At 64.9% G+C, this 22,228-nt stretch overlaps 2 protein-coding genes across 12 annotated transcripts; both read left to right on the top strand.

The window, feature by feature from the left end:
- Positions 1 to 182: 182 nt before the first annotated feature.
- On the top strand, positions 183 to 16,536 carry WDR90 (WD repeat domain 90). Of its 9 annotated transcripts, XM_032327153.1 has the most exons (42): positions 183 to 369; positions 774 to 865; positions 1,016 to 1,192; positions 1,295 to 1,403; positions 1,567 to 1,737; positions 1,981 to 2,095; positions 2,183 to 2,250; positions 2,589 to 2,674; positions 2,781 to 2,990; positions 3,401 to 3,469; positions 4,044 to 4,154; positions 4,235 to 4,380; positions 4,453 to 4,510; positions 4,936 to 5,054; positions 5,177 to 5,320; positions 5,405 to 5,535; positions 5,609 to 5,725; positions 5,945 to 6,180; positions 6,356 to 6,495; positions 6,698 to 6,828; positions 7,231 to 7,361; positions 7,715 to 7,876; positions 8,071 to 8,199; positions 8,459 to 8,589; positions 8,667 to 8,707; positions 8,858 to 8,989; positions 9,109 to 9,291; positions 9,624 to 9,721; positions 10,340 to 10,442; positions 10,716 to 10,837; positions 11,012 to 11,171; positions 11,268 to 11,458; positions 11,547 to 11,715; positions 11,814 to 11,925; positions 12,071 to 12,242; positions 14,420 to 14,542; positions 14,693 to 14,867; positions 14,963 to 15,093; positions 15,203 to 15,346; positions 15,419 to 15,538; positions 15,625 to 15,709; positions 16,151 to 16,536. In XM_032327153.1, the coding sequence occupies exons 1-42, from the start codon at positions 360 to 362 to the stop codon at positions 16,348 to 16,350; spliced, it is 5,454 nt and encodes a 1,817-aa protein (XP_032183044.1). In that variant the 5' UTR covers positions 183 to 359; the 3' UTR covers positions 16,351 to 16,536. The 9 variants fall into 9 exon arrangements, with proteins under 9 accessions (XP_032183044.1, XP_032183042.1, XP_032183046.1 ...); XM_032327151.1 differs by having other exon boundaries at positions 11,547 to 11,706; positions 14,420 to 14,867; XM_032327155.1 differs by lacking the exon at positions 15,203 to 15,346.
- Positions 16,436 to 21,922, top strand: RHOT2 (ras homolog family member T2). Of its 3 annotated transcripts, none has more exons than XM_032327170.1 (19): positions 16,436 to 16,455; positions 17,001 to 17,059; positions 17,136 to 17,217; positions 17,322 to 17,365; positions 18,049 to 18,102; positions 18,496 to 18,548; positions 18,623 to 18,731; positions 18,884 to 18,985; positions 19,067 to 19,165; positions 19,267 to 19,375; positions 19,463 to 19,583; positions 19,767 to 19,851; positions 19,936 to 20,078; positions 20,164 to 20,264; positions 20,351 to 20,481; positions 20,564 to 20,644; positions 20,756 to 20,878; positions 20,968 to 21,170; positions 21,407 to 21,922. In XM_032327170.1, the coding sequence occupies exons 1-19, from the start codon at positions 16,449 to 16,451 to the stop codon at positions 21,531 to 21,533; spliced, it is 1,833 nt and encodes a 610-aa protein (XP_032183061.1). In that variant the 5' UTR covers positions 16,436 to 16,448; the 3' UTR covers positions 21,534 to 21,922. The 3 variants fall into 3 exon arrangements, with proteins under 3 accessions (XP_032183061.1, XP_032183060.1, XP_032183059.1); XM_032327169.1 differs by lacking the exon at positions 16,436 to 16,455 and adding an exon at positions 16,770 to 16,905; XM_032327168.1 differs by lacking the exon at positions 16,436 to 16,455 and adding an exon at positions 16,799 to 16,905 and having other exon boundaries at positions 17,006 to 17,059.
- Positions 21,923 to 22,228: the final 306 nt, after the last annotated feature.

Genomic DNA, 22,228 nt, shown 5'->3' with positions numbered 1-22,228 from the left:
CCCATACAGACGGGGCCCCAGAGCGCCGCGCACGTGCCTAGTCCCCACCGCGGCCATGCTAGGGCATCGCCACAGGGCGCTGGGGTACGAGCGGCCGCAGAGGCCCCGGGCCGCGACGCCGCCCACCCCAAGACCGTCCAGCGTCCTCCCCGGCCGCGGTCACGCGACCCGGCTCTGCGCGAACCGCGGTCACGTGGCCAACGCCGCGCCGTCGCGCTTCCGGCCCCGTCGCGGTCACGTGGCGTCGCGCGCAGGACGGCGGGCGTGGCGCCGTTGCCAGGCGGCCGTTGCTAAGCGCGCGCTGCGTGCCCAGCGTGGAGCGCGCGGTGGCCGAGGCGGGAAGTGCGAGCGGCTACGCCATGGCGAAAGGTACCCGCGCGCTGTGGGCCGGGGCCGGGGGGCCGGGGATAGGGTGTCGGTGCGGAAGGGGGCGGGAAAGGGGTCCGGGGGGGCGAGGGCCGGGGCCGGGGCCGGGGCCGGGGGCGGGGCGGCGGCGCGGCGGAGGCCGGGGGTCCGCGTCGGGGGGGACGGGGCTCGGGGCGGGAGGTAGTCCGCGCTGCGGAGGCCGTGGTCGGCGGGAGGACGCGGGATGGCGCGCAGTATCGCTGTCGCCGCGCGGAGAGGGGGCGGGTGGAGCCCAGGCCCAGGCTTTGGCCCCTCCCTGGAAGATGTGGAGGCTGGCCACGCGACGCCCCTTCTCGCTGGCGGGGGCCTGGCATCTGGGGACGCGCCTTCCCGCTCGCCGGGGTCCTCACACCTTCCTGGCTCCCTAGTGTGGCAGCACCCGTTCCTCAACGTCTTCAGACACTTCCAGGTGGGCGAGTGGAAGCGCTCCACTAAGGAAGGCGATGTGGCTGCGGTGACCGTAAGTGGGCGGGGAGACCCGGCAGGCGCCCTCGGGACCCCGTCTAAGCCCTACCGAGAAACCTGTTAGAACCACCGGAGGGTCCCGCCGGTGGTGCCCTTCCTGGCGTCCCTGGGTGGACCGAGCTGCCTCCCCTTTCTCTGTCTTCAGGATAAGACTCTGAAGTGCACCGTGTACCGCATCCGGGGTCCTGTCTCTGCGGGCAGTTACATCCAGCTGCCCAGAACCAGCACCCAGTCTCTGGGGCTGACAGGCCGGTTCCTCTACGTGCTATTCAAGCCCCTGCCAGCCAAGCACTTCGTCATCCACCTGGATGTGGCCACCGAGGTGCCGAGCTTGGGGAAGTGGGGTTGGCGGGGGTGGGGGTGCAGGCTCGCAGCACCTCTCGCAGCCTCTCTCGTCTCCTCACGGTCATGCTGTGCCCTGCAGGACAGCCAGGTCATCCGTGTGTCCTTCTCCAACCTCTTCAAGGAGTTCAAGTCTACGGCCACGTGGCTGCAGTTTCCCTTCATCTGTGAGGCTGGGTTTTCTTTAAAAGGTGATGCCGAAATGGGGCGTGAGTGGGAGCGGTAGCCCTGGAGCGGTGGCCTGAGAGCAGAGAGGGAGGCGGGGGGCATGCCGTGGTTGGGGCTGGCCAAGTACAGAGTGCCGTGGGCTGGCTGGTGAGACTGTGGGCGCTGATCTCGGCTCACGCTCTTCAGAGCCGGGCGGTGTCGCTCCCTCTGGTCCCCGGTGGACATGCCTACAGCTGGACTTGCGGGACGTCCTGCTCCTGTACCTGAACCGACGCTACAGCCACCTCAAGAGTGTCAGGCTGTGTGCTAGTCTGCTGGTGAAGAGCCTCTACACCAGCGACTTGTGCTTTGAGCCTGGTGAGTGCCGCGCTGATGCCCCCGCCCGTCCCGCTCTCGTTCTCAGCAGGAGGGGCTGACAGCCGGGCTCACGACAGAAACACATGTGCTGTGTCATCTTGGAGCACCCCCAGCAACCGAGGCACCTGTCGGGGGCAGGGGGTGGTTGTGGCTCGGCTGGTGGCGTCTGGTGTCAAGACTCGCCTGGGCTGGAAGAGGGAGCGGGGTGGGCCTCCTTCCCTGGACCGGCTCTGTCCTCTGTAGCTGTCAGCACTGCTGAGGCGCGGCGGGCGAAGCTGTCTGTCGTACCTGTACCGCGAGAAATGGCATTCCCGGTGCCAAAGGGGGAGAGCTGGTATGACCACTATGTCCACATCCGGTGAGCGGCTCTGCCCATCCTGCGGGAGGCCGGCAAAGGGACGGCGGGCTGGTCGCTGGACGCTGACTTTCCTTCCACCCTGTCAAGGTTTCCCAGAGACAGCTTCAGTGCGTCCTCCAAGCTGGTTCAGGAGAGTTCTTCGCCTCCTGAGGCAGGTGGGCCTGTGAGATCAGCAGGGACTGGGCTCCGGCCTGCAGGCGCGTGGAGTTTCACGGAAGGGGGTGTTGATACTGGGGGTGGGGAATCTGGCAGGGGGGTACCCACAGGGCCCAGGGCTCGCCTCAAGGCTGTCCTGAGATGCCGGCTCTGTGTGGGAGGTGTAGGTGCTTGGTGTTCTCAGCCTTTCCAGGTAGGAGGGTGTTGGGGGGCCCGGGGTAGAAAAGTGGCCTGCGGCTGTGGCTTGGCAGGAATGGGTGAAGCCCTGGGACCATGCTGTCCCCAGGCCTTTGTGCCCTCTGCTGAGCGACTCCTGTGGCCTCTGGCTGTATTCCAGACTTTCTGGGGCGCGCGCCGAAGGTTCTCTCTCACCCAGTGGCTTTCAGCAATCCCCTCCAGGACCGCGTGCTCTCTGTGGTGCAGGTGTTTGGCCCCGTAGCCGTGAGTGCTCCTGTGTTCTTGGGGGCGGGGCTGGAGGGTGGCAGCCTCGGGGTGCTGACAGGCCCTTGTGCCCCTGCTGTCTTGTCAGGCTCCCTCAGAGCCCAGGCCCCTTCCAGAGGTCAGCGTGTTCTGTGAGCGCTCAGAGCTCCCCAGTGTGAATGGCCCCAGTGACCGTATCCAAGAGCCCTCAGCCGGGCCGGAGGTCACTGGCAAGCATGCAGCTGGCAGGGGTGTTCACGTGCCCACTCCTGAGCGAACTGTGGTGCCCGTGGCCCCGGAGGGTGTGGCCGTGCACGAGGTCAGTGCCTACTCTGGGGAAGGTGAGGGGTAAGCTGTTTTGCCATCGTGGGTGAGGCCTAGATGAGGTGTGGGGAAGGTCTGCTGGGTCTCTGAAACCTGTCGTTACCCAGCCTTTCCATGGAAAGCAGCATAGGCAGGAGGTGGCTTTGGACGAGAGTCTCTTCCCACAAAGGGTCTGGAGGCACTAGGTGATCTGTGGAGGCCTTGGGCTGCAGGCAGGGGCTGGAGCTGGGCTCCCCAAAGGGTCTGGCACTGAGGCCAGGTCCTGTCTTCCTGCCCCGGTGCAGGTGGCAGAAGCCCCTGGGACTACGTTGCTTCTTGGGAGGGAGGAGCCAGTATGGGCTGGTGTGGCCCCAGTGGGCAGGAGCCTCACCTCCTGGGGTCTCAGTGTGAGTTTGCCTGTTTCAGAGCCTTCTCCCGGATCCCGTCCTGCGGCTCAAGGGAGTCATCGGCTTTGGGGGCCACACCACCAAATGGGTGAGGGGTCCCATGCTTTTGCTGGGTTGCATGAGTGTCAGTCACACAGAGGGGGCAGTGGGAAAAGCCTGTGTCTCACCAGCGTGGTTACGTGGACGTCTAAGCGTCTTCAGGGTGTAGAGTCTCTCCCCCTACCCCGCGGATTCCTGGCCTTGCCAGTGTCTGTGCACGGCACTGCGTTCCCTCGGCGGAAGCACGGGCACCCCATCCCGGTGTCCGTTCCTTCTGTCCGGAGCACAGGCCGTGTGACCACGGGCCTAGGTGCAAGAGCTTCCCTAGCCCTGAGAGCTCGCACGTGTCCTGTGAGGCTCTGATGCTTGTCTGGTGTGCGGGGCTGGTGTGGACACTGGTTTTGGGTCTGTGGCCCTGTGCTTGCCAGGTCCTTTAAGACGCGGTCTGAGTGTCTGTGGGTCCTGGTGTTTCTCTACCTTGACTCCGGAGTTTCTAATACTGGAGATAAGGTTTGGGGACATCCTGCGTGAGTGTATGCTCCTGACACGCGGGGGTTGTGCTGGGATTGGGGTGGGTGGAGGCTGAGCAGCCTCGGACGTCCGGGTCTGGCCCTTTTGCACAGGCTCTGTGGACCAAGGACGGCGCTGCTGTGGTGTATCCCTGCCACGCGGCCATCGTCGTCCTGCACCTTGACACCCGGAAGCAGCGCTGCTTCCTTGGCCACACGGACAAGGTGGGCGCCCCCCGCCTATCCCAGGGGAGGTTCATGCCTACGGGCCCAGTGCCGTCCCCTCAACGTGCTGCCTCCTCCAGGTTTCTGCCCTGGCTCTGGATGGGAGCGGCTTGCTGCTGGCCTCGGCCCAGGCCCGGCCCCCCAGCATGCTGCGCCTCTGGGACTTCCAGACCGGGGAGTGCCTGTCTCTGTTCCAGAGCCCAGCCCATGCCCTCTGTTCCCTCAGGTGGGTGTGGGGCCTCGGCGAGGGGTGGGGGGCCAGCCCCAGCCACGCTCACTGCTTCCTTTCCGTCCACAGCTTCTCTGACGGTGGGGCGCTGCTCTGCGGCGTCGGCAGGGACCGCCACGGGAGGACGGTAACAGGCCCGGGTTGGGGGGCTGGGGTGGCCGTGCCAGGCTGCAGGCAGAGTCCAGGCACTTAGGAAGCAGAGCTCCCCTGCCAAGCCCCTGCCCCTTGTGCCCCGTGTGCTGTCCTGTGCTCTCAGGCCCACGCTCAGAGTCAGTGCTGTGCCCGCTCTCTCCACTGGCCGCATTTGGCATGTCCGCCTTCCTGAGGTCAGGTGTGTCGGAGTGTCCCGTGTTTCAGCACAGGTCCGTCTCTGCTTGGAGCTCAGGATTTTCTCTGTTCCCATAGATGTGCCCAGCCCGAGTGGAGAAGCCCAGGGGGACACTTACGATTCTGGCCACTGAGCACTCTTGCGTGGGAAAGGAAAGCTGAGGCTTGGGGGAGGCCGAGCAGGGTGGGGGTGGGCTGCGGGTGCTCAGTCTGGGCCTCTTGCAGGTGGTGCTGGCCTGGGGCACAGCCCAGGTGGGACGAGGCGGTGAGGCAGTCCTTCTGGCAAAGGCGCACACCGGAGTTGACATCCAGGCATTTGAGGTGGCCTCTTTTGACGAAAGCAGGTGATGGTGCTGTCCCTGTGCTGCAGGAAGGAGACCTTGGTGGCCCGTGGGCCCAGATGGGGGCGGAGCCTGCTGCTCCCTGGGTTGGGGACCCCTTGTAGCATCACGTCTGTGCCTCGCAGGATGGCATCGTGCGGGCAGGGCAGCGTGCGGCTGTGGCGGCTGCGAGGGGGGGAGCTACGTTCCTGCCCTGTGGACTTGGGGGAGCACCGCGTGCTGGAGTTGACTGGTCTGGCCTTTGGACAGGCCCAGGATGGTCATATGCTGTGAGTCCTGCCCTCACTCCCGTGGCTGGCTGGGTTTCCTTCGCACTTGTCCCTTCAGCCCTTACCTGTCACCTCCCGGAGCAGCTATGTGTGCAGTCGTAGCGGCCACATCTTGGAGATCGACCCCCGGCGCATGGCTGTGCGTCACGCACGCCGGCTCCTGCCCGCACGGCCCCCTGATGGCCCCGCCTCACAGAAGCAGGCGTTCAGCTCGGGTAGGTGGATTTTCTGCAACATGGGCGGGGGGAACTGCGCTGATGCTGTGGTCTGACCCTGCCCATTCCCTAGGCCCTGGCATTTCCATCAGCAGCCTCAGCGTTTCCCAGGCCAGATGCGCCGTGGGCTCTGAGGACGGTTACCTGCGCCTCTGGCCGCTGGACTTCTCCTCTGTGCTTCTGGAGGCAGGTGGGACCGCGAAGCCGTCTTGGCGTTGGAGCTACCGTGGGAGGGCCGTGTCCCTGGGTCATCCCCTGGCTAGACTTCAGCCCAGGGTTCCAGGGGGTCGAGTCTTGAGGCCAGGAGTGGTGGTCATCGGGGAGCCTGCCTATTCCTGGCCCACAGACAGGTGGGTTTGCCTCTGTGGTGGCAGGGGCCCGGGAGCTCACTGAGCCACACTGTGTGCAGAGCACGAGGGCCCAGTCACTTCAGTGTGCATCAGCCCCGATGGTCAGCGTGTGCTGTCCGCCACGTCCTCCGGCCTCCTGGGCTTCCTGGATGTCCCATCCCAGGAGTACAGCGTGCTGGTTCGCTCCCACACCGCTCCGGTGCTGGCCCTGGCCACCGAGGGCAGCCGCGGCCAGCTGGCCACAGTGTCCCAGGACCACACTGTCCGCGTCTGGGACCTGGTGACCTTGCAGCAGGTGGGGTGCGGCCAGAAGGGTGCCATCGCAGAGGGAGGGCCCGAGGGCCAGTGGGCGGGGTGAGGCAGGCGTGGAGCCTTGGGGGCCTGTGGGGCCACCTGGAGAGATGGGCTCTCAGGCTCTTGAAGCCCATGTAGCCCCGTCCCTACCCGGCCTCATGGACCCCGCCCTTCAGCTTTATGACTTGCGGTCCCCTGAGGAGGCCCCGTGTACCGTCACCTTTCACCCCACGCGGCCAGCCTTGTTCTGCGGCTTCAGCAGTGGGGCCGTCCGCTCCTTCAGCCTGGAGGCTGCTGAGGTGCTGGTGGAGCACAGGTGGGTGCCCGTTGGCTCCGGCCCCACAGACCCCCAAGGTGGAAGCTGAGGTGGCACGTGGGCAGCGGGGCCGGGCAGGGAAGGGCCGTGCACAGAAGCTCCAGCCCTCTGCTGCCCCTGGGGCGCCGAGTCAGGAGCAGCTGGGAGAGGTGTGGGTGGTGCGGCTCAGGGCCAGGGCAGTGGCTGTCCCTGTGTGGCGTAGGTGTCACCGAGGACCTGTCACTGGCCTGGCCACCAGCCCCGACGGCAGCCTCCTGTTCAGCTCTTGCTCCTCGGGCACCTTGGCCCAGTACCAGTGCGTCAGCGCCCCATGCCGCGTCTTGCGTGTGGCAGGTGAGGCCCCCACGCTGCCCCTTCCAGCCTCCTAACCACGTCCTTGTCCTGTCCGCGTGGGGCGGGGCTGGCCCACTGCCTGCAGCTCCCAGGTTAGCGTGGTTTTAGAACTTAGTGCCCCCCAACATGAAAGGTCATTGAGGGTCTGTGCCAACCCTGCCGCGGGAGGAGGCGAATGGCCTGACTACTGGGTGGAGGTCGGGTCAGCAGAGCATGTGTGTTCCCTTTTGTGGCCACTTGGTAGTAACTTGGGCCGGTGGTGGTCCCTTTGGCAGCTGGCTGTGGTCCAGGAAGAACCCCAGCTTGTCCAGTGGTAGCTCGTGCCCACTGGTGTCCATTCCCACAGTTGGGGGTAGGTCTGGGTTCCCCCCAGTTGACTCTGTGCCCCTACACTGCCGGCAGCTAACGTGGTGTGCCGGGACGCCCACCCGACTCCCAATGCCCTGGCGGTTAGCGGGGATGGCCGCCTGCTGGCCTTCGTGGGCCCTTCCAAGTACGTGGTGACCGTCATGAACGCAGCCTGCCTAGAGGAGGTGAGCGAGCTGGAGTCTTCTGTGTGTCCATGCTGGCCTGGCCAGCACACTCTGCATGTGTCCCCAGCCGGGGACATGGGCTCTTCTGGTTCCTTCAGGCTGGAGGGTGGTAGGGAGGGACAGGGCTTCTCCTTGGGCCTGGGTAGAGTGCGAGGGAGTCGAGGGGGCAGGTGGGAGGTCACGCTGACCCCGAGAGGGTCTGATCCTTGCTGCCTGGACTCAGAATGTGTAAGCCGCAGGTGGGCAGGAGTGCCGAGCAGGTGCCTGAGGCGACTCCTTTTCTGTGCTTGGGCTCTGGGGGTGCGTGCTCCACCTGGAGGCCGGGCCAGTGGCAACTAGCTGCCCTCCCCCAGCTGCTGCGAATCGATGTCAGCGCCCTGGACCCGGCCAGCAGCTGCCTAGACTCAGCCGTGGCCATCTGCTTTGACCCTGGACCTCTTGGCCACCTGTTGCTGTCCACATCCTCTCACACAGTCACGGTGCTGGATACCGCGTCGGGCCGTGTGGTCCGGGAGGTGAGCCCGGGGCTGTGGTCAGCGTGTAATCTCTTCTCTCCACACCCCAGCTCTAGTGCCTGCAAGGGCCGTAAGGAGGGTGGCCCTGGGCCACCTGCTGCTCCTTGGAAGTGGCAGTTCTCGCGGAGGGAGACTTCCTTTTGGGGGGTCTGTGATTTCTGGTCTCTCCTCACCGACCAGAGTGCTTCTTGCAGCTGCCAGGCGTCCACGCTGTGGCCTGCCCCTCCCTGGCGCTCAGCAGGGATGCCCGCTTCTTGCTGATGGCCGCCAACCGGGCCATCAAGGTGTGGGACTACGTGACGAAGTCCTGCCCCAGCTGCCAGGTGGGGTCCACAGGCAGGTGCCCGGTAGGTGGGTAGGAGGGAGGGCGGACGAGACGCCCCCTGCTCCCCAGCCTGCTGGGGCCTGCAGCCCCCGAGAGCCGCCTCCTCCTGTCCCTATCTGGTGGCTCAGGGCTGCAGCCGGGCCTGCAGGATACATCGCCCTCCTGCAGTGGGACATGGTACTTCCACCCGGTGCCAGGGGACCGTGGCGCCGTAGCTGTGCCTCCAGGTCTCTTTGTGTGACTACCATTGCCTCCAGGTATATATTGGCCACTCAGAGCCTGTACATGCCGTGGGCTTCAGCCCTGACCAGCAGCAGCTTCTCAGCGTGGGGGATGCCATCTTCCTCTGGGACATTCTGGGTCCCCCAGAGAGGTCAGCCCCAGGAAGGCAAGTGCCTGCCCTCGAGCTGCGTCTGCTGGCCTTCTGCTACCCTCTTCCTACCCAGTCTCTCGTTGCCTCTGCAGTGCTAGAGACTCGCCTGCGGCCGCCCCGACCTACAAAACTAGTAAGTGGCCCCACCACAGGGGCAGGCTTTGTGGTCATCTCTGGGGCCGGCTCTGCCATCTCTGTGGGTGTCGTAGGGCCCCTTCCTTTCCTGGGGTTCCTAGTGCAGAACTGGGGGTGTGTGGCCCAGGCTGACTTCTTTTGTGTCCAGGCCTGGATGCAAGGCAGCTGGAGGACACGGTGTGTGGGGCCAACGGGCTCCCCCGGCAGCAGGTGCCTGAGCCATCCCCAGCATCCCCGCTCCAGCCAGGCGTCTGTGTGGGGTCCTTCAAGGGTGACAACGGTAGGGCAGAGAGCCCCGGAGAGAGTGTCGAGCGCATCTCTGCTCCAGGTCGGGGAGGGGTGGGGCGACAGCAGAGTCCTGCCCCTTCCTCTCACGGCTCCCTTCCACCTTCTCCCCAGATGCCTTCTCCTTGTCGGATGAAGAAGGAGTCTCTGAAGAGAGCCACAGCCCCGCGCGACTCTGTCAGGCCTCATGCCTGCCCATGCTGGTGAAAGAGGCCAGCAGGGCTGGAGATGGGGTCTGGGGGTCTCCAGGGGGCCCCTGGGGCCTCAGCATGGGTCCCCACCCCCATAGCTGGTCCAGTAAGCAGAAGAGGGGCGGCAGGACGGGGTGGGGATACTCGTGATGGACCGCGGTCTTGCGTGGGCTCCCGGTGGCCTGAGGGAGGCCCAGCTGCCGGACGGGCCGAGGTTTACTCTGTGAGACAAGCTGTGTTCCCTGCAGGGCAAGTAGGCTCGTCTGAGGCCCCAGCTGGGCCGGGCTAGCAGTGGGGTGTGGCCTGCCTGACCCCCCACATCTGCTGTGGGTTAGACATGTGTCCTGCCCAGCAGTGCCTGGTGACTGTGTGCAGGGAGGGGTCTCTGAGGGGTTGTGGGTGCTTTGATGTTTCGAGGCCTCTTCCTTCCCCGGTCAGGTGCTCACAGTGTCAGCAAAGCTCAGGTCCACCCCTCTGCTCGCCCAGACTGCTACAGGCACTTCCTGGCACGCTATAAGACCCCCCTGCTGGCCAAGGTCAGTTGGGGTGGGGGGTGTCATTGCAGGCCCTTTCACAAGCAGACGCCCTATGGGCCCAGAGGTGGGGGTGGCATGGCCTGGTAGTTTTCTGGAGTGTCCTTTTTCCCCAGGAAACTCGGTTTCTCGGGGTCTCCCTGGGGTGGCCTCCAAAGCTCATAGCTTTGGTGACAGAGCTTTGATGTAGATCTTAGTGACAGGTTCCCTGCAGGTGACTCCTCTACCCTGTGCCCACACTCTGGCTTGGCTGGCCAGGGCTCAGGCTGTCCTGAAGACGCCCATAGTGGCCCCGGGTGGTGTCCTGATGAGCCCTCCCTTTCGGCCCTGGCTCCTTCCCATTTCCTCATCCTGTGCCTGTGCCCTCCCCAAGGTCTGCCTTGGGCCTTGCTGCCCTGCCCAGCCTCCCTAGATGCCAGGTGCCTCCCACTTGCGCTCTGCCGGCTTCTCGTGTGGGTTCTGGGACCTACGTTCCTGCCATTTGTCTCCGTCTTGGAGCCTGCATCTCCCAAGGCTCCATCCCAAGCTCCAGCTTGATCGGGGAGAGGTCGAACTGGGGATGGGGGGGCGGGTGGCTGGGCACCGTGCCGGCACCCTAGCGTCCTGTCCGTGTCTTTGCAGAGTGCCTCTGTGTCCAACACTGGCGTGGAGCGTCTGCTGCTGAAGGTCGTCGTGGGCTACAACGGGAACGGCCGCGCCAACGTGGTCTGGAAGCCAGATACAGGTGGGGCCGCTGCACACCCTGGCTCCCAGCCCAGCCGCGGCAGGGAGGGCCCAGCTCTGTCGGCCCTGGGACAGGCCCCGGGGAGAGCCCGTGAGCACTTGCTATAATAGGCGGTTCGGGTGCCCGAGCTGGAACGCCTTTTCCTGGTAGCCTCTTGTGTTCCGGCCCCTGAGTGGCTTTCCTGGCGTGAGCCCCCATGGCTGTGGAAGCAAGCAGGGATGGTGCAGCCTGGGCCCCAGCGGACTGGCTCAGGGGTGCCCTCCCTGCCCACAGGCTTCTTTGCCTATACATGCGGCTGCCTGGTGGTGGTGGAGGACCTGCATTCTGGCGCCCAGCGACACTGGCTCGGCCACCCTGAGGAGATCTCCACCCTGGCCCTCAGCCACGGTGCTCAGGTACCAGCCCTGCATCCTGCCTTCTCCACCCAGGGCTGGGCCTTGAGAACCGCAGCCGGCTCTCCCCTCCAGAGCGGGATGAGGGATGCTGTTCCAGCCTTCCCTCCAGCCAGAACCACAGTGGGACTGTGGGCCACTCCGTTCTGGTTGACTGCCTGCTCTCCTGCCCGCCAGGTCCTGGCCTCAGCCTCGGGCAGCTGCGGCACTGCCTCCCGCTGCCACATCTGCATCTGGGACGTGCCTGAGGGCTCCTGCCGGCACTTCCTCTCTTTCCACAGGACCACCGTGCAGGCTCTGGCATTTTCGCCAGACGATGAGCTCCTTGTCACACTGGGTCAGTTGGGGTATTGGGAGGACAGTGGCCTCTGGACTTTGCTGCCTGTCCTGGGACTCCTGGGCAGCTGATGCAGCTACCATGTGTCTTCCCCAGGGGACTATGGCGACCGCACTCTGGCCCTGTGGAGCACGGCCACTTATGAGCTCCTGTCTTCTACCCGCCTCCCGGAGCCAGTGCACGGTGTGGCCTTTAATCCCTGGGATGCCAGTGAGCTGGTCTGTGTGGGCCAAGGTGCCGTTAGTCTGTGGCTCCTACAGCGGCGCGGGACCGATGTCAGCCTCCAGGTGCCAGGGTTCAGAGGCTGTTCCAGACGACGGGGTCGGGCTGGGTCCCAGGACACTGCTGACCCCTGCTGCCCTCATGTCCCTTCAGGGACACCAAGTGCCCATCCCCGAGGAGGTGAGGGCGGGTGAGCTGACTTCGCTCTGCTATGGGCCCGTACCTCTGCTGTACTGCGGCTCCAACGCTGGCCAGGTCTGTGTCTGGGACACAAGTGCCGGCCACTGCTTCCTGGCCTGGGAAGCCGACGACGGTGAGATCGGTGGGTGCCCAACAGCGTCCCCACGGCCCCTCCCTAGGAGACATCAACTGGAGCTCTGGGCGCCTGGGGCAGGGCTCATGCCGCCTCCTGCCTCCCAGGAGTGCTGCTGTGTTCGGGTGCACGGCTGGTCAGTGGCAGCAACACCAGGCGGCTGCGCCTCTGGGCGGTGGGGGCCGTGGCGGAGCTGCGGTGCGAGGGCTCGCGTGCCAGGTGAGCTGCCGGCCGGCTGCGGGGCTGGGGAGGGGGAGGCCGGTGTCTTACAGCCCGAAGATCAGGGCACATCCCCAGAGCCCCAGGTCCCTGGGCTGTGGCTCCCGCCGCCCCTTCAACCCCCTGCCCCCACTCTCCATCCCAGGTCTAGCTCTGTGTTCATGGAGCGTGAGCTGACCTTGGACGGGGCTGTCGTGAGTGCGGTCTTCCACGACAGCATGGACATGGGCGTGGTGGGCACCACGGCAGGCACGCTCTGGTACGTTAGCTGGGCCGAGGGCACCAGCACCCGCCTCATCAGCGGCCACGGGAGCAAGGTGAGGGCATTTCCACCCTGGACAGAGGCAGGGCAGTAAGCCACACGGGCTCTGCTCTGCTCCTCCCTTCCCCGGTTTGCTCCAAGGCCAAGACCAGCAGTCCGGTGGGTTTGTGTAAGTGGCCCAGGCAGTCTCCAGGTGAGGAGAGCCTGGAACTTTGTGCTAACCCTGTCCGCACGGGTCTTGCATGCGTCCCCACCCGGGCCTTTTGGCCTTCTCTGTCCTTCTTAGTTTGTCCTTTTTTTCTCATAATCTATTTGTTGAAAAAATGAGCTGCTTTGTCCTGGAACCTCCCACCAGTTCAGCTGGACCTGCCTCTAGACCCTTATGTTCCTGGGGTCCGAGAGCGCTGGAGGCCAGGCCAGGGTCTGGTCCAGGGCTGCTTGCCGTTGGCGCTGTGCTCGTAGAATGGCCCCTGCTCAGCAGGGCCTGCTGGGGTGCTGCTCAGATCCTGACCAGGAGAGATGGCCTCGCAAGCTTGGTTTTTTCCAGGTGGCGCCGAGGCGGGAGTGCAGGGTGGGTGAGTTTCTCCCTCCTGGGCCGGGTCTCCTGAGTGCAGGCTTGGTTGCTCGGCCGCCGGTGGGGGTCTGCGAGTTCGTGAGGCTCTGTGCACACTGCTAGGTGGGAATGTGGGTCCAGCTTCCTCGCGGTCACTGCTTCTCATGATGCCCTTCAAGCCCCGTCTTTGGCCAGGGGCAGGTTCTTTGAGTTGGTTCCCAAATCCTTTTCCTTTTTTTAAATCTCGTTTTAATCTTCGTTTGTTCTGACATAATGGTTGTCATCAGAGGAACTTGGATGGGGGAGTGTCGTGTGCTGCTTGTGGATTTTTGGTGGCAGCTCTGTGTTCGGGTACGAAGTACATACCGTAGCCCTTATCCACTGGGGATCTGTGGTTTTGTTATCTTCAGAGAATTGCACGACCCTCACCACAATCCCATTTTGGGGCATTTCCCCTCCCTAAAAGGAAGCCCCTTACCCTTTAAACCACCCGCCCGCCCCAATTCCCCTGCCCAGCCCTTGGGACTCCCTGGCCGACTCTGTTGCTGTGGATTCAGCTGTTTTAGGCGTTCCTGTCCGTCTGCCCTCTCTCAGTGAGCATGGGGCCCTCCAGGTTGTCTGTAGCACAGCGTGTGTCAGTGCCAGACATGGCTCCGTGTCCGTTCACCTGCTGGTACACGGGCCCTTGGGTCCTACAGCCTTGACCGGAGCTGGTGGTCACTGGTGACGTCCCTCTCGTGTGGAAGGACAAGGTGTCCCAGGGTCCCCTCTGCGGCTCCTTGCAGAACCGGACTCAGCTGTTCCTTCTCAGAGTCTGGGGGCCCCTCCTGAGGGAAATGGACGTAGGGGTCGTGGTCCAAGTGCCAGAGGGGCCTGCCGCTGCTCAGCCGGACAGCTTGGTTCCTTTTTTTTTTTTTTTTAAGATTTTATTTATTTGACAGAGATCACAAGTAGGCAGAAAGGCGGGGTGGGGGGGTGGAAGCAGGCTCCCTGCTGAGCAGAGAGCCCAATGTGGGGCTCGATCCCAGGACCCTGGGATAATGATCTGAGCCGAAGGCAGAGGTTTTAACCCACTGAGCCATCCAGGCACCCCCGGTTACTTTTTTCCACATGACGTATTAGGAGCTTGCATTTATCCTTGAAATTCACGTCCGAGTCTAGAGCGTGCTCTTGTCCTTTGTGGGTACGTGACTTTTGTGTCTACTGTTTCCTGTGCTCCTGCCTGGGCTGTCTTCCTCCACCTTCTGTGTGCAGCTCCCGGGGACATGTCCTCACCCATCGTCATATCACCACTTTTTAGGGCCAACCAGAACGGTCCCTTCTGTGCTGTCTTAGCAAGTGAGCCATCAGGTTCCGTCCCACCCAGGTCTCGTGTGGGGATACTTGGGACAGAGGCCAGGACGGGTTCTTGATGCCATGTGGAGGTGGTTGGGGCCAGGCAGGCTTGTGCGGGAGATGGTGCACTCTTCAGAAAGACCACCTGGGGCGTCCGGCGGGCTGGGTCCGATGAATGTGCGAGTCTTGATCTTGTGGCTATGAGTTTGAGCCCCATGTCGGGAATAGAGTTAGGTTAAAAAATAGAATCTTTTAAAAAACAAAAAACACCTGGGGCTGCCGTGTCTCTCCTGTGCCTGAGGGCCCCGCAGCCTCAGCGCGGCCGGCTGGCTGGCTCCTTGCAGGTGAATGAGGTGGTCTTCAGTCCCAGCGCGTCCCACTGGGCCACGTGCAGTGATGACGGGAGTGTGAGGGTGTGGTCCCTGGCCAGCATGGAGCTCCTGATCCAGTTCCAGGTGCTGAACCAGGTACCGGGGGCCCTGAGGGCCGAACCAGACCCCCCTCCTAGCCCTGCCTGGTCTCTGTGTCCTCCCTCGGTGTCTATCCCAGCCTTGGGGCTGGGCCCGTGTTCCCCACGCCCAGGGGAGTGCCCATGTCTTCCTCCTGTGGGCCCCCAGAGTTGCCTCTGTCTGGCTTGGAGCCCCCCCTCCTGCAGACACCCAGAGCAGCAGCAGGTGGCGGCTGGCTACAGTGACGGCACCCTACGTGTCTTCAGCATCACCCGCATTGCCATGGAGCTCAAGATGCACCCCCACCGGGCTGCGCTGACGGCCCTGGCCTACTCCGCCGATGGTGAGCAGTGGGGCCCATGGGGCCTCTGTGTGCTCACCCGTCTGGGCTGGGGGCCAGGGGCTTGCAGTGTAACGTTGTGGCCCTGTCTGGCCCAGGTCAGACCATCCTCTCTGGAGACAAGGATGGGCTTGTGGCTGTGAGCCGCCCCTGCACAGGGATGACGTTCCACGTCCTGAGTGACCACCAGGGCGCTCTCATCTCCACCATCCAGAGCACGAGCAAAGAGGTGAAGTAGCCTCATGAGCCGGCAGGGCCTGGCCTGGGGGATGTTGGCAGGGGAGGGAGATTGGGTAGGGCAGGGCGGGAGGCACCCACCAGCCCTTCCCCAACCCCAGTATGGAGACTTCGGGTCAGAGGGGGCCGATCTGTGGCTGGCTGCCAGCTCAGACCAGCGCATCAGCATCTGGGCCGCCGACTGGCCGCGGGGCTGCTGCGAGCTCGTGGACTGGCTCAGCTCCCCATCGCCCACGCTCATGGAGGTAAGGGTCCTGGGGGCACAGGGGTAGGGTGTGGTGCCTGCCCATCTGACCAGTGTGTGTGCTCCTCCCCAGGCTCCCAGCCATCCCCCGCCCTGTCTCGTGGCCTTCTGCCCCTGGGACAGGGCGCTGCTGGTGTGCGCGGGCCTCAGCATGCATCCAGAGCTAGTCTTCTACAACCTTCACCAGAAGCAGGCACGTGTACCCCCCACCCCTGTGTGGTGCTGGGAGCCTGAGGGCCCCAGGGCTGGGGAGGGGAGAATCACATTCACTGTCCACAGGTGGTAGAGAGGATCCCGCTGCCATTCTTTGCCGTGTCCCTGAGCCTGTCCCCCGGGGCCCACCTCGTGGCAGTTGGCTTTGCCGGTGAGTCCTGGTGCAGTGGGACCGAGGGGAGCCGAGAGGCTTGCCCATGCCCCACCTGAGACTGTTCTCACCTCAGTGCCCCAAGTTCCTCATCCCTGCAGTGGGGCAAGGACACACGCCCAGGTGCACTGTAGGGTCAGGAGATGAGGGGTGTGAGGTGCTGACTGTGGGACCCAGACCCAGGGCCTCAGCAGAGGGACTCACTGGTCTAGCTTGGGGCCTTGGAAGCTGATGGGCTCTTCATTAGGTTTGGTGTCCCTGGTCCCAGCTTCAGCGGTCCCTGGGGTGTGGAGGACACAGGGCTTTGAGCACATTTTCTTCCAGAGGCCCCGGCACTGGGACAGGGCGGGGACCCTGGGCCCCAGGAACTACACAGTCACGGGGTGTGGTGGGTGCAGCCCTCTGCCTGCCCAGCCCCAGCCCCATGCTGTCTGCCCCCAGAGCGAGTGCTGAGGCTGGTGGACTGTCAGTCGGGGGCCGCACGGGACTTGGCCGGCCATGACGACGTGGTGCAGCTGTGCAGGTTTGCCCCGTCCGCCCAGCTGCTCTTCTCAGTGGCCCACGGTGACATCTTAGTGTGGGAAGTCATGGGCCACCGGGCCTCCGAGCGGACCTTGAGCTCAGGGCCTCCACCTGACTGAGAAGCGGGGTTGTCCGAGGGCCTCCTGCTGAGCCAAGAAGGCCTGGGTCTGTCCACGCCAGAGGGCCTGGGATTGTCGGTCATCGAGACCTTGAACTTATGGAAGGTGCTTGCTGGGCTCTTCACCTGCAGGCTCTCCTAGGTCTCTACCTTGTAAACTTTAAATAAACGTGGGTGTTGCATTCTGGCGTATGGTCAGCTGGTCACTCCAGGCTTGAGCGTGGCCTCCACCAAAGGCTCCTACCTCCTGCTCCCCGTGCAGGAGGGGGCGGGGCGGACCTGCAATACCCAGTGTGTCCGCGCGGTGGCGCTGTCGCACGGCCGGGACGCTCTGGCCCGCTCGGTTCGTTCGTGCGGTTCGGCGGGCGGGGGGCCGGAAGTGCGGGCGGGGGCCGGAAGTGCGGGCGGGCGGGGGATCGCTGGTTGGGGTCGGGACTGGGGTCGGGACTGGGTCGGGACTGGGGCTGGGGACGGGGTGGGGGTCGGGGTCGGGGTCGGGGCCGGGCCCGTGCAGCCGCCATGAAGCGGGACGTGCGCATCTTGCTCCTGGGCGAGGGTAGGCGCCGGGCTGGGGAGCCGGGCGGGGGTCTCGGGGCCGGGGCGGGGGCGCGGCGACCGTGGCCGATGCGCTGACCGCGCCGCCCCGCGCAGCCCAGGTGGGAAAGACGTCGCTGATCCTGTCGCTCGTGGGCGAGGAGTTCCCCGCGGAGGTGAGAGGCACGCGCGGCCGCAGCCCCCGGTGCGGGTCCCGGGCCTCGGGCCGCCCTCACGCCGCGTCCCCTGCAGGTCCCTCCCCGCGCCGAGGAGATCACCATCCCCGCAGACGTCACCCCGGAGAGGGTGCCCACGCACATCGTGGACTACTCAGGTGGAGCCGGCCGGCCGCGCTGTGCCCTGGGGGCGGGGTGGGGGCGGGCATCGGCCGGCTCCCGGCGGGCTCCGCAGCCGCGGTGTCTCCCTCCCTCCCCGCAGAAGCCGAGCAGACGCCGGAGGAGCTCCGGGACGAGATTCACAAGGTGCGCTGTGACCCTGAGGGCTGCGCCCCCGCTGCTGCCTGCCGGGGATTAGGCGGAGGAGCTCAGGGGCCCGAGGCCTCGCTAATCCTACCACTTGTCGGGTTCCCTGGGCTCGCCCTGCCGGACGCTGGAGAGGGGAGGGACCGTGCTACTGCATGGCTGGCCAGCCCGCTGGCTCTGGGGAGAGGTGACCCCTTACCCAGGCCTGTGCCCTGACTGCCTGTGCCACCATCCTGTAGCCCAGGGCACTGCTCTGAGCTGCTGAACTACAGCGGGTGCCCTGAGCCAGGCTCCAGGTCACCGCTACCCACCTGTTACCAGGAGCACCTGTGTCCCGGGGCATCACTGGGCTAGGGTGAAGGCCTCGGCTACCCAGGAGCAGCCGCCTTGTCAGTCTTCCCTTGAGTCTTTGTCACTTCGTGCCTGCAATGACCCAGAAATGCAGGGCTGCTGCCCGGTGCCCAGTTCCAAGGCTGGAGGCCTGAGCCTTGCGGGAGACCCGGCAGATCTGGCGGCTCCCGAGGAGGGGGCGGGAGGACTTGTCAGGAGGAGCAGCTGACAGTGTCTGGGGGTCCCTGGCTGTGGCCGGGTGCTGAGGGGGGTGGTTCCAAGGCCTCTGGCCCCAGCAGGCGGCATGGAGCCAGAAGCCCCTGCTCACGCCGTGCATCACCCCTTTCCCACAGGCAGATGTGGTGTGTATGGTGTACGACGTGTCTGAGGAGGCCACCATTGAGAAGGTGAGGGTGGGAGCTCCTGCGCCGCACGTCCTTGCCGCTGGCACCCAGCCCCGTGGTGTTCTCTAAATAAACTACAGATGGACACAGCTGACCCAGGCCTTGGGCGCTGGGAGCACGTGGGCGGGAGCTCCTGCGGCCCTGCCTTCCCACAGAGCATGTGGGTGGTTAGCAGGACTGTGGCGGGGGCTGCCTCGGGCTCCTGATTCCAGGTTCCTTGGGGATGTTTGGGGACTGTTAGGATCAAGTGAGGTCCACCTGCCGACTGTTCTCTCCAAGTGGTCACGTTCCCGGTGTCCAGAACTTTGTTCCTCAGAGGGCCTTGACCTCCCCCAGTCCAGGCAGAAGTTCCAGACCAGGGCCTGCCTGTGCTCACGGCTAGGTCTTTCTTCTCAGATACGAACCAAGTGGATCCCATTGGTGAATGGGGAGACCAATAAAGATTCCAGGTAACGGGCAGGGCCCAGGTGGGTGTGAGCCACTGGTTCCCCCATCCGCGGTGACCGCTGGCCTCTCCCTGCAGAGTCCCCATCATCCTGGCAGGCAACAAGTCAGACCTGCGGCCGGGGGGCTCGATGGGGGCTGTGCTGCCCGTCATGAACCAGTTCCCTGAGATTGAGACATGTGTGCAGGTGAGCGGGCGGCTAGGGCGCGTGCCCGGGTGCTGCCGGCCTCTGGACACCCCAAGCCTCCTGGGAGACAGCCTGTGCCTGCCTCTTGTCGGGGGGCCCTTCGCGTTTGGTGGTATTGGTCACGTCTCTGCGTCTGTCCCCGTGGCCCCCAGTGCTCTGCCAAGAACCTGAGGAACGTCTCGGAGCTGTTCTACTACGCGCAGAAAGCCGTGCTGCACCCCACAGCCCCGCTCTACGACCCGGAGGCCAAGCAGGTGGGCAGCAGGCTCTGGGGAGGCAGCCAGGCTGGCGGGAACGGTGGCGCAGGACACGCGCTGAGCCAGCTGTCTCTGCAGCTGAGGCCCGCATGTGTCCGAGCCCTCACGCGTATCTTCAGACTCTCGGACCAGGATTTGGACCAGGCGCTCAGTGATGAGGAGCTCAACGCCTTCCAGGTGCGACCCCCCTCTCTGCTGGTGCTGCCCATCCCTGGAGGGCACAGGCAAGCACTCACTGGGAAAACTGGCTAGCTGATGGCGACTTCCCTCGGGGGCAGAAATCCTGCTTTGGGCACCCGCTGGCCCCTCAGGCCTTGGAGGATGTGAAGACAGTGGTGTACAAGAACGTGGCCGGAGGCGTGCGGGATGACCGGCTGACCCTGGACGGTGAGTCTGGACGCCCTGCCATGCCCTGGGAGCAGCAGGGGCCTGCCGGTGCTCAGCGCTACCTGCCGTCTGTCTCTTTCGGAACAGGCTTTCTGTTCTTGAACACGCTCTTCATCCAGCGGGGCCGTCACGAGACCACGTGGACCATCCTACGGCGCTTTGGCTATGGGGACACGCTGGTGCTGACCCCGGACTACCTTGTCCCGCCGTGAGTGGGGGCAGGGCTCCCTGACTGTGGGGAGTTAGGATGGGACAAAGCGGAGGGCCCCTGCCCCGACAGCATCCGGCTGCCTTCCTGCTGCGGTGTTTGGCTGAAGGCTGGTGTGTGGGGACCATGGTGGGCAAGGGGCTCCCCGGGACCCGGGTACCGGACTGCCCCGCCTCCCCGCAGGCTCCACGTGCCTCCCGGCTGCAGCACCGAGCTCAACCACTTTGGGTACCAGTTCGTGCAGAGGGTGTTTGAGAAGCATGACCGGGTAAGGGTGTTGTGAGTTCTGCCCTGCACCGCTGCGATCCCGCCCACCTCCCGGCCCGTGTCACCGCAGCCCCTTTGCCTGCAGGACCGCGATGGCTGCCTCTCGCCCGCAGAGCTGGACAGCTTCTTCAGCGTGTTCCCCGCTACCCCGTGGGGCCCCCAGCTGCCTCTCGAGGTCTGCACCGAGGCGGGCCGGCTGTCTTTGCATGGGTACCTCTGCCAGTGGACGTGAGTTCAGCCCTCGCCCATGGGAACACTGCCCATGCTGGCTGCTCGGCTTTGACCCTGCGCTGCCCGCCCCTCCCGCCCTCAGCCTGGTGACCTACGTGGACGTCCGGCGTTGCCTCGAGCACCTTGGCTACTTGGGCTACCCCACGCTCTGCGAGCAGGACTCGCAGGCCCACGCCATCTCAGGTGGGTGCCCGCCCTCCCCCCCCCAGCCCAGCGCCCCCTCCTGGCACCCCCCCTCTGTCACACTGCCCCTGATTGTCCATCCGCAGTCACTCGTGAGAAGAGGCTGGACCAGGAGAAGGGGCAGACGCAAAGGAACGTTCTCTTGTGCAAGGTGGTGGGGGCCCGCGGAGTGGGCAAGTCCGCATTCCTGCAGGCCTTTCTCGGCCGCAGCCTGGGGGTGAGCATCTGCAGGTGTCGGGCGGGGGCTCTGGGCAGCGTCTGGGCCAGCGAGCTTCAGTCGCCTCCCTTCTCCACGCCAGGACACCAGGGAGCCCGTGGAGGGACGAGCTGTCTATGCCATCAACACGGTGCAGGTCAACGGGCAGGAGAAGTACCTGATAGTGAGTAATGGGGTCCCTGGGACAGGCCCTGGGTCCACGCTGGGCTGTGCTGTGTCACCATGGCCCACGGGGCTGGCCCTGCACCCCTCCCTGAACCCAGGCTCTGTCTAGCTGTGCGAGGTGAGTGCGGACAGCCTGCTGGCCACTGCGCCCGATGCCACCTGTGACGTGGCCTGCTTAGTGTTCGACGGCAGCGACCCTGGGTCCTTTGCACCATGCGCCAGTGTCTACAAGGCAAGTTCCCCCTGGCAGGTCCCTCTGGGGCAGTCCCCATGCCTCGGCCGCCAGGGGACGGTCCCCTCACGCAGCCTCTCTTTCTGCAGCGCCACTACATGGATGGGCAGACCCCTTGCCTCTTTGTCTCCTCTAAGGCCGACCTGCCCGAAGGCATCTCTCCGCCTGGCCTGTCACCCACAGAGTTCTGCCGCAGACACCGGTTGCCCACCCCGGCCCCGTTCTCGTGTGTGGGTCCAGCTAAGCCCAGCACTGCTGTGTTCACCCGGCTCGCCGCCATGGCCACTTTCCCGTGTGTACCTGCACGCGGCCCCGGGGTGGGAGGCTGGGCGCCGTCCCGGGGAACCGGTGGTCCCTGTGGCCTGGAAGGCAGGGCCGCTATAGCGTCGAGGCCAGAGTGACTTGGGTGCAGGGTGGGCCCTGTGCCCACGCGGACAGAGAGCAGCCCCAGGAGGCGGGGCGGGGGCTCTGACAGGGGGCATCTGGACAGCACCCCTGGGGCGTCTCCAGCCAGCCTCTTTCTTACAGACACCTGGTCCACGGGGAGCTGCACACCACCTCCTTCTGGCTGCGGGTGACACTGGGGGCCATTGGGGCTGCTGTCACTGCTGTCCTCAGCTTCTCACTCTACAGGGCCCTGGTGAAGAGCCGGTGAGGCCACCAGGGTACTGGTGTGGGGGCCACCTGCTCGCGGGGTCTTCCTTCTGTCTCAGCTGGGCTTCTGGGACACAGTCCACTGGCTTTCCTGAGCCCCAAGGACAGGGCCTCCAAGTCCTGGCAGCCTGTGTTCCTACCCAGCTGCAGATACTAGGCACCACCCGGTTGGGGTATCACATGTTGGAGGGACTGGGCGTCCTGGGTGAGGAAGCAGGAACCCCAGACCCACGTGTTCTCCAGGTGGCGTGAAGGGGGTCAGAACACTCAACTCTGGGCCAAAGGTAGGGGCGGGGGAACGACGTGGTTGAGCATCTCAGGGCCTCCCTCACTCCTCCCGGAAGACATGAAGCGGGGTCTCCTGATTAAACTTCACTTGTATCTTTTGCACCTGGGATCCTGATTTCTGAAGGTGACTTTTTTCGAATCTACAACACGTTCTTTGTTTCAGCGTGGGCTGAAAACCTCACTCCTGAGCCACACACCCTTCTCCAGGCCTGGGTCCCCATTCTGAGGTCTTCCTCAGGGCCCAGCTGTGGTCTGGGAGCCTCTGCATCCATCCAGGCCTGAGCTGGCCTCGGGGTTCTGAGAAGCGAGACCTTCCTGATGGCTGCTCCCACCCCCTGCGAGCTCAGCAGTCTGGCTGGGGTGTGCCGAGGGGTCTAGGACTCTGGGATGGGACTGGGGTGTGCCCAG

The sequence above is a fragment of the Mustela erminea genome, chromosome 20, assembly GCF_009829155.1.
Source record: "Mustela erminea isolate mMusErm1 chromosome 20, mMusErm1.Pri, whole genome shotgun sequence".
Taxonomy (NCBI): domain Eukaryota; kingdom Metazoa; phylum Chordata; class Mammalia; order Carnivora; family Mustelidae; genus Mustela; species Mustela erminea.
The sequence above is the reverse complement of the archived record's forward strand: the minus strand, read 5'-3'. Positions and strand labels throughout refer to the sequence as shown.